The sequence below is a fragment of the Sinocyclocheilus grahami genome, unplaced genomic scaffold (genome assembly GCF_001515645.1).
Source record: "Sinocyclocheilus grahami isolate Dianchi unplaced genomic scaffold, SAMN03320097.WGS_v1.1 scaffold630.1, whole genome shotgun sequence".
Taxonomy (NCBI): domain Eukaryota; kingdom Metazoa; phylum Chordata; class Actinopteri; order Cypriniformes; family Cyprinidae; genus Sinocyclocheilus; species Sinocyclocheilus grahami.
In genome coordinates, this window is record NW_015505809.1 from 457227 (window position 1) to 473494 (window position 16268).

Here is a 16268-nt window from a genome sequence, read left to right on the forward strand (position 1 = left end):
ACAAACCATGACTGCTGAGTTTCCACGCTCGTTTCAGCAGATATAATTTAGCCCTACTTAATCAAATCTGGGCTACGCCACTTTATTCTCTTTGTTTACCATGGTTAGAATAAACCACAGCAACAGCTGCTTTCATTGTTGTTGGTTTGTCTTTTCAAAATTCAGGTTAGTTTTTTTTTAAAGGTGTACCATAATGTTGAAAAGGAATCAAAATAAACATTATGAAGCCATTCGACACGAGACTTGTTTCTTAATTAGGTTATTAAATGAGTACTTTGAGTTTATTGTCTTTAATAATAATGTCTCCTGATAAAAAAAAAAATATATATATAATATGTATATTTCCATAAAATTATTATTAAAATATAACCATATAATTTATTCTAGATCCCTTACTCCACACCATACCTAATCTTAACAACTACCTTACTAAATATTAATAAGCAGCAAATTAGGAGTTTATTCGTAGTTAACAGTTCATTAATAGTGAGAATCGGTCCCCAAACTAAAGTGTGACCAAAGGTTTTATTTATTAATTTTTTTCCTAGGAGTATGTGGCGTACAGCCATACAGGACGCATCATCCCGGCGATATGGTTTCGCTATGACCTGAGTCCAATCACAGTGAGATACACCGAGAGGAGACAGCCCTTCTACCGCTTCATCACTACTGTGAGTCTCTCTCTATGTTTATAACTTACTCTCTCTCTGTCTCTCTAATGATATATATATATATATATATATATATATATTGATTCTGTCTCGGTCAGATTTGCGCTATCATCGGCGGGACGTTCACAGTGGCCGGCATCATTGACTCCTGCATATTCACGGCCTCTGAAGCCTGGAAGAAAATCCAGATTGGGAAAATGTCATGAGTACTCATATCTACATACCATGTCTTTTATTTATGCCAGCCAAACCTCTGCACACCCGTCATTACAACCTGACCTACACTAGCCACAACTGGAAAACATTGTCACGCCTTTTCACGCGGTTTTCATCTCTAAACATTTAATACAATGAGTTACAGGGATTTCATTTGGAGGATGTAGGTGGTTTCCTTACTTCACTGCCATATTAATTCACCCAAAACTTTAATAGTGGATCTGATGTGGGAAGAACCTGTCTCACTCACTGGAAGGACGCCAGGGTTTCCTCATTCAAATAGACGTTACTGAGATGTGTAAGTGTATAGTGTTACATACAAGGCATAGTGTCTCTGATTGGTTTAAATAGAATTCCACAAGAGAAATAATAACTGATAAATATATATATATTGCTTTTAATATGTGCAGATTTAAACAATTTTACTGTATTTTTACAGTGTTGTATTACACTAATGGGAATTATCATCAATGAGAATAATGTCCAGATGCATTATGGTAATAAGAATTTGGGGTTAAATGTATTTAATTATCATGAAAATGTTACAATCCAAACTATTTTAATGTTCCTAAAATTGGATTGATTTTCTTATTTCTTTTGATTTGGGGGTGAACTGTGAGCTTTATGTATTTCAGGAGATGAACCTGAAGGTTTTGAACCTCTTTAACCTGGTCCTTTATTTTTAGTTTGATTGAAGGGAAATTCTGAATGTCTTCTTTTTTTACCTGAAAGACTCTTGAAGGAATGCTTTTTGTTTATTTCCATGTCTGTAAAGGTACTCTGTGGCTTAATGATACTTTTATTTCCTCAGTGCATAATGTTTATTGGTTAACCTGTTATTGTTTTGAAGTTTAGGCTGGAAACGTGTTGTTAATGTCTTGTCTAGCGTTCCCTCTCAACACTGCTGTAAAGAGGCTGAATAATTTCCTGTCAGTGTTTTGACCATGTTCCAAAATCTGGTTGTACTGGTTACACAGGACTGTTCCACATGAAAGCAAGCTATGCGTCAAACGTGTGACGTGTCGTTGACATGACAAGAGAAGTGTATTTTCACTTCATTTAATGAGAACAGAAACCACAACCTACATTTCAGCTTCGCGGCACAACTACTTGGATATGTCATAGTCTTTTAGAACCTTTAAAGTTATTTAAATCAAACAAGCCATGATTGTTGAGTTTCCGTGCTTGTTTCAATGGTTATAATTTAGCCCTACTTGATCATTTAGTCACATGGATGTCATCTTCTGGTCTACGCCACATTTTTCTGTCTTTGTTTACCATGGTTAGAATAAACCACAGCAACAGCCAGTTTGTTTGTGTTTGAATGTCTTTTCAAAATTCTGATTTTTAAAAAAATGTTTTAAGGTGTACCATAATGTTAAAAAATAATCAAAATAAACATTATGGAGCCATTTAACACAAGACTCAATCTTAATTAGGTCATTAAATGAGTACTTTGAGTTTGTCTTGAATAATAATTTCTACTGATAAAAATATATAATACATGTTTCCATAAAATTATTATTAAAATATAACAATATAGTTGAATAATATTATATTATGCAGTATTGTAAAATTTGTCATCAAATGCCACTATCAAAAAAAAAAATCAGTCAAAAGATGATATAGTCCTTTATTTTTTCCCCCCTCCATCCTGGTTCTTTTCTCTTTTTTTTTGTACAAATAAAAAGAAGTTTACTCCTTATATAAAGATATATGTAACTAAGGCGATACAATACTTTTTTGGTTTGAAATGGACATAATGGTGCCACCCAGTGGCTGCTAAGAGAACTTTACAAAGCTAGACTTCAGTTCAGTTAGTTGTGAGGGGGCGGGGCCTGGTTACGATTGGCCAATCAGTGCTGTTACAGGTTAGAGGTTGCCGGGCAGGCTCCCTGGTATATGGCCTGATCCGACAAGGAGAAGAAGTCGCTGACGCCCTCCTCCGACAGCTGTCATCAAATGCCACTATCAAAAAAAAAAAATCAGTCAAAAGATGATATAGTCCTTTATTTTTTCCCCCCTCCATCCTGGTTCTTTTCTCTTTTTTTTTGTACAAATAAAAAGAAGTTTACTCCTTATATAAAGATATATGCAACTAAGGCGATACAATACTTTTTTGGTTTGAAATGGACATAATGGTGCCACCCAGTGGCTGCTAAGAGAACTTTACAAAGCTAGACTTCAGTTCAGTTAGTTGTGAGGGGGCGGGGCCTGGTTACGATTGGCCAATCAGTGCTGTTACAGGTTAGAGGTTGCCGGGCAGGCTCCCTGGTATATGGCCTGATCCGACAAGGAGAAGAAGTCGCTGACGCCCTCCTCCGACAGCTGGCCGTACTCGTTGTTGTAGAAGGTTTGGCCCGAGATTTGGCTGAAGAAGGGTGGGCGCAGTGTGCTGCTGCTGCCATTGCTGCTCATGGACGGAGAACTGATGAGGCGTTCTGTGCTGCGGCCCTCCCATGGACTACAGAGTTTACACAATGCTTAATGCAACTCCAGAGTACGAAAACTGATCAATTATAAATGAAGTGAGCCATAGCCATAGTCATTTTTCTAATGATAAATGGTGTGCATAATCTTCAGTTTCACCTACTTTTTCAACATGGCCCCTCTGTGCTTGTGTTCAAACCTCTCAAGCTCATCTGATGCCAAAACCATCCCACTGTCTGTCTGGCTGTCCTAAAGGGACACAAAAATGTATGAAACTGTATACATGTTAACATTCTTCAGCTTATAAAAACTATACATATATTGGAGGTCTAAGTCGTACATGATGTGTCTTGTGTGATGTCATTTCCAGAGGAAGTTCCTCAAAGGTCTTCACTCGTGAGTGACACGTGCTGGAGGGTCCGACCATGATGCAGCCAGCGAAAGGCACGCAGTTGTAATATCTGGGCAGAGAGAAGCATATATATTCAACAAAGGGGCATAAGTACAGTGGAAAGTCCAGCACAGTCCTGTTATGTGGTTCCTAAGGTGTTCTGACTGGTTGCGATTAATATTTTAGTATTGAGAGATTTTTTTTGGTGTCATTGTCCACCATGTAAAACTACGTCTGATTGTTTAGAAAGACAATAGCACACCTCTCCTTGAAAAGACACATGATTTATCATAGACATAAGATATTTTTCATACTAAGGGTTATAGGCTTATTCAAATCCCTAATCCAAAATACTACAAGCATTAGCAAACACTACAAACAATTAATCCTACTAAACCTACTGTATCATATTTGATGTACATGAATTTCTAAGGCCTCTAATTATTAACATGATCAAAACTTTGCTTGAAAAATCTGCTGTACACAATCTACTACATGCCTTCTTATTGTTGATAGGTTATACTGAGCAAGTAAAAGCTAGCAGAAAACTAAAAACATCCCCCTTCAGGTTGTAGTACACATCAATATTTTTGTAAAAAATTTAGGTCAGGTACATTTTAGAACTTCTATTATTAATTATTAAACATTTGTATAGTACAGACAACTTTGTAATAAATTTGCATGTTTTTTTTTTTTTTTAGGATATTTTGCTTTTGCAAGGATGTGAACATTCTAGAAGTTTCTGTAATATTCTAGTGCTTTCTGTAACATTCCAGAACATCGTGGGACTAGTCATAAAAGACAAAAATCATCCAGCGTACACTTTTGAAGTTTTGGATGACTCACTGTTTATGTTAAACTGTTATTAGCTTACTATTATGCATGTACCATATCATTTTATGCTTGAGTAATAACATATTAGCTTGTATATGTTGTCAGCATTTGTTTTTAGTTTTCATGAACACTCTTAATGATACACAAAAAGTGTATCATTACACAATAAAAACTACAGAGCTTTGATAATTAACCTGAGCATTTAACCCTTGTGTGACCTTTTGGACATTTTTGTCCTTTTCAGTTTAGTTTTTTTTGGATAATTTTGCCTTTGTTATTGCCAACTGCATACATTTTGGCACAGATGTGTATTTTTATTGGAATTTTACTATTTCACTTCAATTTCCTTTAATACATCTGTTATGCACTACGTACAAAAAAATTTTCCTCTCAGGACCTTAAGGACAAAAATGTCCCCATTGAAACCCATTAAAACTGCTATTGTTAATCGCAGTGCCATTTAACTGTAAAATGATGCAATTTTTGTCAATAGGCTTTCAAAATGTTGGCAAGGCTTTAAAATATTATTTTTTACTATTTTTTACCAGATGGTGCCATTTTTTCAGGTTTGGCCTATAAAGCAAATACTCGCTTTATTCCTGTTTTCTGCTTCTGCAAATGATAGAGCCAATTGGATAAATATTGCAGCTATAATTGGGTGGGTGTGTTGGTATGGATGTCAGAGTGTGGTTTGTATGTGTGTCATAAAAAAATGTGTTCTTGTAAAATTTGAGAGAGAAAAACTCTACTGCAAATCACAAATCCAACCACTGTGTGCTCCAGCGGAGTTTTGTTGGCATCTAATGGGAAAAAGTCGTTTTTTTTACTTCAGCGATAATCTGCCATGGGTCTTCTTTGAAATGAGATCAAACTTAACTCTGTGCTCCCAAGCTTCAAATTTTTATGTCCACTATGGACCTATGTGTAACTTTTTTTAAGTGACGCACAAGGGTTAAATATCATCTTACTAAGACATATTATTGGGAGATAGGAGATATAGAGTGACAACTGATATTTATATGCATTTTATGTAAGAAGTCTGCTATAGAGCTATAAAGATCTCACTGATTTACATTGCAAGCTTTCAGAATTTTAGAATCAGAATTTCATAAATATCAGCAATAATTTCACAAATATCAACAAGAGCCCCAAATCGCACATTTTTTGATTTTTTGGATGTTTGAATAAAATGGATGTTTTTTTCCTCCTTGAGTGTGAGGTATTTTTCTGACTTATTTCATATGTCAGGCTTTACAGGGTTAAGAACACTGGAAGTCAATATAAGGCCCCCAACACTGATATACAATGTGCATGTACCGAGTGGACATTGTGTTGCAGGCGAGTCTGATCTCTTCCTGTGATGGTTGTCTTGAGGAAGCTTGTGAGAAGCCATCATCCTCTGAGCTCTGAGACACATTGAACGGGATTTCCTAAAAAAAAAACAATACATTTCACATAATCATTCAAATATACACCATTGGCCATTCTATCAGTTTTATAACCAGCTGACTTGAAATATAAAGAAGGTAGTGTACAGAATGTACAGAATCTCATAAGTTTTTTTCCCTCACGGGTAGACTGTTTTCCTGAAGTAGATCTCCAAGTATCTCCACCAGAGCTGGAAACGTGGGTCTCTCCCTGGGCTCGCCCTGCCAGCAGGCCAGCATGATGCCATATCTAGCAGAACACATATCACACATCAGAGCGCTCAGAGTTTCATCACTGTATGATGCCATCAGTCTGATTAGCAGCCTTAAGTAGATCAAACACACACAGACACAGTCATCAGGCCAATGCTCACATTTCAGGGGACGCGTTGTCTGGTGCCCTCATCCTGGTACCGTCTTTAAGTCGTTTGCAGAAGTCTTCGTCAATCTGGATGCCGGGGTATGGAGACGCTCCTAATGGGACATGATTCAATCAAGTCTGTAAGTCTGTGATCAAACACTCTATTCACGTTTAAGAAAATTTAGAACAGAACAAAATTAATTTGTAGGGTAACACTTTATTTGAAGGCTCAATAATAATAATAATAATAATCATATATATATATGAGCAGAAAAGAAGAGAAAAAGTTGGGTTTGAGGAATTGCCAGTGCTCCGGTATCAGGTAGACTCTTACCTAGTGAGAAAATCTCCCAGAGCAGTACTCCAAATGACCATACATCACTCTGACTGGTGTAAACCTTATCAAAGATGCTCTCTGGAGCCATCCACTTCAGCGGCAGTCTAGCCTGCAAAGACAGATAACATTTCACCTATAATAGTGCCTGTGAGAGAATACACTCTCATCATGATCCTGGAGATCAGATATGATTTGCAGTAGGTCAAACATTCATCAATGCCTCTCAAGAGTAATCTCAAAAATGTACCCTTTCTGCTTCATTATGTTTATGTCATGCAGTAACACTACTAGTATTGTTACATGTTCATCTTTTGCTTCTGTATTTTTTCAAATGATATTTAGTATGTAATCAAAGTTGCCTCACCATTTCTGTCAATTTTCACTGGATTGCTGATATTTTTATATCATGACGCAAAGGCCAGACAAGTCATTTTTGACCACTGGCCTTTACTGAAATGCATTCATATTGAATCTCATGTGGGGTCATATTTTGCATGTCCAGGTAATATTTAAAAAAAGTTATTTTAATGTCAATTAAGCAACTTTCCCCCCCAAATGATTACAGATATGATATGTTTTTTTTTTTTACATTAAATGCTGTACTACAAATACTACCATTACATATAAATGCTTTACAATTCAAATAATACATCATTATTTTTTTTAGCCTTTTTTCAAGTATTTTTCAAGCATCAAGACAATTTAGCACTGAATCAAATTTCCTTTTTGATTTTTCAGTGAAAAATCCAACACTCATGATCCTGACCTGGACTTTGTCTTCACAGTTTCCAGGAGATTCATACTGCTGTACTACACTAAAGATCTGTCTGGATCATGCTTTTATTTGAAAGGTTTCTCTTACATTGCCTTTGCGCACGTAGTCAGGGTCTTTGTAGATGTCCCGTGCTAAACCAAAGTCACAGATCTTCACCACATTGTCCTCAGACAGGAGGATGTTGCGGGCTGCCAGGTCACGATGAATGCACTGTCAGACCAAAATTACTATAGATTACTATACTAATACAAGATTACTATATCTATATCTATACCTTACTTCACAATAGATCAGCAGATCTAAAATATTTGCTACTTTCTCATCATCAAATATGTTTTTTTATTTATTATAAGATTTTATCTTTTTCATATGTTCTAGGCATTTGTTCCAATTTGAAAAAATCTGTATCCAGCAAAACTTTCCCCCATTTGATGAGCATGGACTGCTATTGAAGAGTTCAACTATTAATAATCTCCAACCCGCTAAATGTGACTAGTGATCCATCAGAGAAGATGAGCTTGAATACATGTTTGAAATGTACCTTACGAGATCCCAGAAACTCCATCCCTCGAGCAACCTGAAAGCTGTAGCATATCAAATCCTCTATTGTGAGTGGAGTCTTCCAAAGATCATCCACTGCAACCGGGGAAAGAAAAACAAAAGAAAAAATCTGAAAAGCTTAAATGCATTATATAAGAATATCCTCTTCAATAATATCCTCTGCTTCTCAATCGGGCTCAAACTGATAAGCGATATTAACGACGCCTTGTTTACAATACAACCGGAGCACATGCCGCTGAGGAGAGGGGCGGGACGGTTAGACGCGCACTAGAGGCGGTTTAGCCAATCACAACACACTGGGCTAGCTAACCAATCAGAGCCCATCGCCTATTTCTGAGGGCGGGGCTTCATAAAAACAGGACAAGATCAGCCCGTTTCTCAGAGAATAAAGGTAAATGTGAAAAATAATCCGTTCTTTAAAAAAACGAAGCATTAACACATGTTAGACTGCACCCCATAAACACAATCAAGCCTAGAAAAAAAAAACACTGAACCACCCCTTTAATAAACTAAACTTTCAACAAAACATTTGCAGCTGGTTTGTAATAGGCGTGTTGTATGTATGTTTGGGCTGCGTTCTCATTGCACCAGCAGGTGTCACCAGTGCTTTCAAACAGTGAATCATTTTGCGAAGCAGTTGGCTCATTTGATATAAAGTTTTGAAAAGCTTTATTTCACTATGTTCGAGTGCTTTGTAGAAACAAAAAAGAAAAAAAGAATAAAAACTACAGTTTACTCCAGGAACCATAGCCTACTCTTTTTTGCCATGTTGAAAACAAATGACTCCTTCCAACTCAGAAACTCAAAATGATCCTTTCCTATTCATAATTATGAGTTTCCTACTCAGAATTTGCACATGAATTCCCCCTGAAATTGTATTCACAGTCATTTTGATAGCACGTGAAGGCAGCTTTAGTATCCACCAGGTAAACATCTGTTTATTTTTAATATATAATCTTGATAGATCTTTATATATTCTGCTCTCTAAGTGCTCTTACCACGAGACTGCATCGGAGGGTTGATGCTGGAAGTGGTGGATGGCTGACATTCATGCTGGCTGACCTGACCCGCTTCTATCATTCGTCGCACCTGACTCTGGGTTTTAGGAGAACGATCCTGCAAACACAACGCATGTTACACCAGATTACATATCAGTTATTACTGGTTGTAGTGCTGTTGTGAGAGGGTGGACTTATGTATATCATCATGTTATTCATCTCTCTCACCCTGTATGGTAAGAAGAACTCCCTTTTGGCACGCAGAAAGTTGGAGAGATTTCCATATTTACAATATTCCACTATAACCATGAGAGGACCTGACAATCAGAGATGTTAAACAGAGATGTTTAGAAAGAAGAAGAATGCAGCAGACAAACCGATTTATGTCAATACTGAGTTACAAGGATACAATCAAACTATGTTTGAAAGGCTACGGCTTTTTTCATAAAATACTGCCATATTGGCCAGGTCAACATAAAAAAGTAGTATCATTCTGCTGGAAGATGGTCCCTGACATGTAAACTTTGGGTGCTGCAGTGATATAAATTAGAAGCTGAGGATGCAATATTTCTATAATTAGTATTTTATCAAAGCTGGATCACTGTATTGAGCAATCAGAGGTATCTATTTTACAATGGTAGATGCATACCGTTGGATTTGGTACATGCTCCAAGAAGGTTGACGACATTGAGATGGTTTCCAATATGAATGAGGATCTTCAGCTCTGACATCAGAGCTTTGTGATCGCTGGCTGTGGCTCCCTCTGTGAAACACACACACATACACACACACACACACCGTTAAGTATATGGATCTATGTATATAAATGGACGTTTCTGTATTCACTGTAGTTTATAGGTAAGACTGAACCTTTCAACATCTTGACAGCCACTGTGTTTGAACAGGTTTTCTTGTCATGCCCAAAGAATGAAGCTTCGATCACCTTCCCGAAAGCTCCATGTCCAAGCACCTTCCCTGCAAACATGAACAAAGAATAAATGTTAGTAAAACAAATGTTTTACTATCCTTCATACATAGCATGCAAGATTAGAATGCGTCCCAAAACGTACACTTGAATAGTGTGCCATTTCAAAATTATTAGTAAACAGGACTGAATAATTCTGACCACTTCTAAATAATTGAACCAATGAAAGCAATTTAATGAACAAGTGATATCAAAATGTATTGGTCAACAACTGTACACAGTGAAAATGCAGTGATCTTCCTGCTATGCATAACATCCATGCGCTAAAGCTGATGATGTATTAGTCCAGGGGTTCCCAAACTTTTTTGTCAGCCGAACCCCTTAAACATAAAATATTTACTTGAATGTCTCATATTGCTCATGCTGAGACATCGAGACAAACAAACAAAAAGACTCTGCTGCTAATGAAAATAGCTACTTTCAAGGATGTTCACATTTGGGTTCACAAGAACCAACACACACTACAAATGATCATTCAAATATTTATGTCTTAAATTCTTCACTTTCAACCATTCAAATCCTTGACCTTTTTATTTGAGTGGAATTTTGGTGAAACGCTGTAAACTTCTGTCCACCAAAATGCTGGAAATTATACAATTGTAAATAAAGTAAACAAAGTGAACCTAGCGCACATTACATTCCCAAATGCATGTTAAACTCACAGCAGAGCTGGAGTTTCGGGAGAAGCAGCATTTACTGTGAACTCAAGTACTTTTTTACTTAACAGCCTGATTTGATAATGATGACTTGATAAGATATATCGCTGTTTCAGTTTTGTTTTGAATAATTCAGCAGCCCCAGTTCTATATTTTAAAGTTACATTTGTTTTAAACAAATATCAGCTTTTCATCAACTCTGTAGTTTCCTCACGAACCATCCTTTATCACATCATACAAGGATTCCTGAGTCCGGGTCAAGCCTAATGCTGAATTAAAATTCCCCTGAAAATGTCTCAACAATAAATGTGCTTTACTTCTGGGATCCAAGCCATGAATGTTCTTCACTTGGACCAATTTAAAACCTATATCAGAGTTTTTAAAATGGACAATCTGTGAAAGTACCGAGGCGCAGTCTGTCTCGGGTTATCTCCCACTGGCTGGAGTCGTAGGGCAGGTATTCACACTGCTCCTCAAGCGGCACTTCCCCCGGGTCCATGATGATTGACAGATAGCCTGTCTTGATATCTGCTGGGTTCACCTGCAGGACAACATCATAACAATTACTGATGGATGACACCGCAGCCCATAGGAAAGCAGAAACAGCGAGCCCGAGGCGGCTGCGCTCCACATTATGTTGTAGAATTGCTGACTCCACTACTCGTGTTCAACACTGAAGTGCCGATATGGTTTGGAAGTGCATATTATTACTGAAAAGCCTTGCTGACATCATGGGCAAATTTAAATAATGTTCCTTGAATCACTATGTTCATGAATAGAGCTGTATTGAACTGCTATTATTGTGAGACACATTGTACTGACTCGCTTGACGTTGCAGAAGATAACAAGGAGAAGGACCCAGAAAAAGATGGCGATGACTCCCGTCCCGATGAGAATCACTATTTCTACATTGGTCTTGTCATCAGAACCTGGCAGACAAAACACATTTTTCTATTAAAGCTTACTTTTATAAGCGAATATGAAAGTCCACATCTTCTAAATTGATTTCATTCTAATAACATGTAGTAGATTCAGCTGTTTTGCACATTTATTGCTTGTTTTTTTCTCAAAGAGAGGCTATAAAATTGTATATTTAACTAATTAAATTGTATATATATATATTTTTTTTTACAAATACTACTATCAAAGGAAATTTACATATTAGCTGTCATATAACACATTTTATTATGTACACAATGATAAAGAATAGATGCATGAAGGTTAGAAAGGAGCTATGTCTGTTAGGGTCCTCACAACAAACACATCTTCATAAAGGAACTAAAGTTTAATTACAAATCAAAACTTTTAGTTTTAGTTAGGGTGGAGTAAGGGGGTAGTAATTAAAATTAGATTAAGCATATTTAAGAATAGCCATAGAATGTGTATGGTGTGTGTTAGTCTGTGTATAAGCTTAAACCTGCTGTATATGTTCCACTAAATAATATGAACTGAAGGGCAAAGCACAATCCTGAAGTAAGGAGAGTGACCTGTATACTACAGCACCACCTGACACAAACAAGAGGCTCTCACCGATGACTGACACAGTGGCAGAGGACTGAACACAGCCCCTCTGGTTGCAGGCTGTGCAGGTGTACAGACCGGCGTCTTCCTCTCGCACTCGCTGAATGCTGAGAGTCCGATTGGAGTCCTGCAGGAGGATCCCTGAACACATCCACAAAACTGTCAAACACACAATCTGCCAGCCATGGCTTTATGGCACAGCATCCTCTTTTATTATGGCTTTCTTGACTTATGTTTTTCTGTTTTCTGAACTGTAAGAAAAATAATCCATCATGGTATATAACCTGTGATATTCTTCATTAGTCAATACTTCCAGAAAATAAAAAAGAATGTGCATTTTTAACCCTGTGTGCTCCAGATTCTTTCTTTTTTTTGCATTGATGCCATAAAAAAAACTTTTTTAACACTTTATTTTAAGGACAAATTCTCACTATTAACTAGTTTCTTATTAGCGTGCATATTACTACTATAGTGGCTGTTTATTAGTACTTATAAAGCACATATTGATGCCTTATTCTGCATGACCATATTCTAGATCCCTTAATCCTACACATACCTAAACTTAACAAATACTTTACTAGTTATTAAGAAGCAGCAAATTAGGAGTTTGTTCAGGGAAAACACTTAGCTAATAGAGAATGTGTTCCCTAATCTAGTTGAAAACAGCAGAAAAATTGAAATGTGGAACGGAATTTTGATTCTTGCCCTTTTCCATTCTATGACACACTAAGTGCAATTAGCAGGTAAAAGCAGCCTGCCCTCCCTTCTATAACATAATAATCAGCTGCTTGCTGCAGCTACAGTGCTAAAAGTTTAATCAGAACTGTACTGGATGTCACAATCTATAAAAGTGTCTGTGGTTTTGCTATGAATTGAAATGGCTGAAGAAAAAAAAGTTTAACACATTGTCCAGTCACACAATGGCCTTCTGCCGATAGCTCTTGAACTCCAATATAATATCCCCCTCCATAACACCTATCAACAAACAGCACTGTACATGCACTGCATGTGAATTCACTTACAGCCCACTAGCAACCCACATACATTCCCAGAGCTGTGGTTTTTGTTTTGTTTTGTTCCAGCTATTCACGATATACTACTATACTGCAGTCCAGTGGCCTATCCAACTTCCAATCCAACAGATCTCCAGTACATTAGCATGAATGGAGTGCTTTTACCAGTACCAGAACTCAATTTTGTGTGTGTTAGTATGTGCTCATGAATAAAGGTGGTCCTATTCAAATGTGCTAAGCTAGAGGGGATTGCTGTGGTGAGTCAAATGTAATCTGTAATGGAATTGTTTTGGAGAAGCTTCAAATGTTAATTTGAAGACGGCTAAACAACATGCAGAGAAATGGAGAGGAAATCAAATGGAAAAGAAATCAAACTGAAGAATTTAGTGTAAATTTAAAGTGGACAATGCTATATCTTCATGCCTAAATCTATACCTATTACTTCACATATCCTGTCAAACTCAAAGTAGGAGGTCCCTCAAATTAAACTAGATTTTTAGACTTTTCTCTAGAAAATGTGAGAGTTTGCCATTGCTAAACTCATTGCCGCAGTTGTAACAGATCGGCCAGACTCCACCACCACCCAATCACAATGATCCCTCTCACCTGAGTACTGAGCACCTGCACCTGTCACTAATCAAGCACCTCATTAACCAGCCTGCATAAAAGCACACTCCTCAGACACCCTCACTGTCCGGTCTCGTATACATGTAGAGGACTCAATGACTTTGCTACTACTTCCATTTGAATACTTCCTGCTTTACTTACCTCCTGTGTTCCTCCTAGTGTCTCCTCGTCTCCAAGTGTCTCCTGTTCCTCCTTGTTCAAGGATCGCTGAGGTGTGTGCTCCTCCTGCCTACATTCCAGCTCCTGTAAAGCCAAAGACTCGGATTCCCCCACTCATCATATCCTTCGAACTATTCATCCACCATAACATCCTCTGGACCCTACCCCACTACTCTCTGTGACCAAATAAACCTGTTTTATATACACTAACCTGTTGTGTCAGACCTCTTCCGTTACAGAAGACCGGACCAACACTGACGGCACAGATGAGTCACCCCGATCCAGTCCAGGAGCTCGTAGACTCTCTACGACGAGTGCTACGCAATCCACCGGCACCGCCACCATCACCACCCATCACCTCATCCATCCCAACCAGCACTTCTTCGCCTAACATCAACGCCAGTCCCATGGCCCGACCGGTGCCCTACTCTGGCTCGGCGGAGGATTGCAATGGATTTCTCCTCCAGTGTAACCTCACATTTAAAATGCAACCGCACTCATATCCCACTGACACTTCAAAAATTGCCTTTATTATCTCCCTGCTAACAGGACCTGCATTGCGATGGGCGGAAACGATCTGGACTCAGGCCAGCCCCGTCATTCACAATCTGCTGAACTTCCTGGTGCATTTTCGCGAGGTGTTTGGAAGGACAGACGGAGATACCAGCTCGCTGCGTATGATGATTCCTTTGGATTGGAAAAATTCATTCAATTATCCAGCAACACCAGTCCCCGCCACAACCTCCTGCCTCCGCTGACCAGAGCCAAGTTACCCTCCAGAACCAGCATCAAAACTCATGATCGTGGAAAAGCAACGGTTATCTTCCGCTGAGCGGCAGAGAAGGCTGACCCGGGGTCTCTGTTTATATTGTGGAACTCAAAGGCATATGATCTTGGCATGCCCTTTTCGTCCTCCACGTCCCGTGGTGAGTGTGATTCAGCCTGATTACATTAAGATGGTTACTGCCTCTGATGTTTCCATTTCAGTATCGGCCCTTATCGACTCCGGGTCAGCAGGAAACTTCATCTCCCGGGACCTCTGCCGCCAGCTCAAGTTACAAGCTACCGCCACTGAAACAGTTTACCAAGTCCAGTCGATAACTGGAGTACCACTATGCCGTAGACATGTCCGCTCTCGCGTGGGACCCATCACTCTTCGTCTGGGCCTACTTCACACGGAGGACATTCATCTTCTGGTTCTGGAGGGGTCTACTGCGGACATCATCTTAGGGCGACCGTGGTTGGTAAAGCACAATCCCATTCTGTCCTGGAAGACGGGATAAGTTTTGAAGTGGGGCAAGGATTGCTTCCCAGTCTGCTTCCCCGTGACTCCATCACCAGCCAAGAAACTCATGGAGGTCCTTCCTGTGAATTCAACCTCCATTGAAAGTCCCCTAGAGAAGCAATCCATAGCTATTCCAGCCTGCTACGCCCCCTTCCATGACATGTTTTGCCCCAAACAAGCCTCCCGCTTACCACCACATCGGCCATGGGACTGCGCCATAGATCTCATTCCGGGTGAGCCAGTGCCTCGGGGGAAATCTATTCACTGTCGCTTCCTGAACAGAAGGCCATGGAGGACTACATCAAGGAGGCGCTGGGTCAAGGTTACATCCGTCCATCTAACTCCCCTGCTGCATCAAGTTTCTTCTTTGTGGCCAAGAAGGACGGAGGCTTGAGGCCCTGTATAGATTACCGAACATTAAACAAGATCACCTTCAAATTCCGATATCCTCATCCCTAATGCCCTGGAACATCTCCGAGGTGCGACCATCTTCACCAAGTTGGACCTCCGCACTGCCTACAACCTCATCCATCCGGAGGGGGATGAATGGAAGACTGCCTTTGTGACCCCTACTGGCCACTACGAGTATCTGGTCATGCCCTATGGACTTGCTAACACCATCCTGGAACAGGTCAACCCGGTCACCTCCGTACTCCGTATTATGGATGAGGTGCTCTGGGAGTTTCTTCATCGATTCGTCATTGTCTACATAGATGACATCCTCATCTACTCCCGGAGCCAGGCCGAACATTGCCAGCACATTGAGGAGGTCCTCCAACGCCTGAGAGAGCACCACCTATTCCTCAAGGCTGAAAAGTGCACCTTCCACCAACCCACGGTGCAGTTCCTGGGGTATAACATTGATCGTATCCAGATGGACGAGGGGAAGGTGGAAGCTATAACCTCCTGGCCAGAACCCACTACTATTAAGGAGCTCCAACGATTCCTCAGATTTGCCAACTTTTACCGTCGCTTCATCCTAAACTATAGCAAGATCACCAGCCCCCTCACCAACTTACTC

The 16268-nt window shown here is 39.2% G+C and overlaps 1 protein-coding gene and 1 long non-coding RNA gene across 2 annotated transcripts in view; one reads left to right on the plus strand and one right to left on the minus strand.

Annotated features, from left to right (window-relative positions):
• The first annotated feature begins 552 nt into the window (after window positions 1-552).
• On the plus strand, window positions 553-1079 carry LOC107558050 (uncharacterized). The gene is made up of 2 exons (XR_001605454.1): window positions 553-671; window positions 770-1079. It is a non-coding gene; the product is annotated as an uncharacterized lncRNA (long non-coding RNA).
• A 1822-nt stretch (window positions 1080-2901) lies between these two features.
• Window positions 2902-16268, minus strand: part of flt4 (fms related receptor tyrosine kinase 4) — a gene marked incomplete at its 5' end in the record, with an annotated part of 50226 nt that continues 36859 nt past the window's right edge. Inside the window, 16 exons of the mRNA XM_016241644.1 lie at window positions 2902-3351; window positions 3481-3566; window positions 3658-3778; window positions 5860-5972; window positions 6114-6219; window positions 6344-6443; window positions 6665-6776; window positions 7530-7652; window positions 7984-8078; window positions 9002-9119; window positions 9230-9318; window positions 9651-9764; window positions 9872-9976; window positions 11048-11183; window positions 11465-11571; window positions 12173-12304. Of these exons, the coding sequence (XP_016097130.1) occupies window positions 3129-3351; window positions 3481-3566; window positions 3658-3778; window positions 5860-5972; window positions 6114-6219; window positions 6344-6443; window positions 6665-6776; window positions 7530-7652; window positions 7984-8078; window positions 9002-9119; window positions 9230-9318; window positions 9651-9764; window positions 9872-9976; window positions 11048-11183; window positions 11465-11571; window positions 12173-12304 (1880 nt within the window). The remainder of the gene's footprint in view (window positions 3352-3480; window positions 3567-3657; window positions 3779-5859; window positions 5973-6113; window positions 6220-6343; window positions 6444-6664; window positions 6777-7529; window positions 7653-7983; window positions 8079-9001; window positions 9120-9229; window positions 9319-9650; window positions 9765-9871; window positions 9977-11047; window positions 11184-11464; window positions 11572-12172; window positions 12305-16268) is intronic.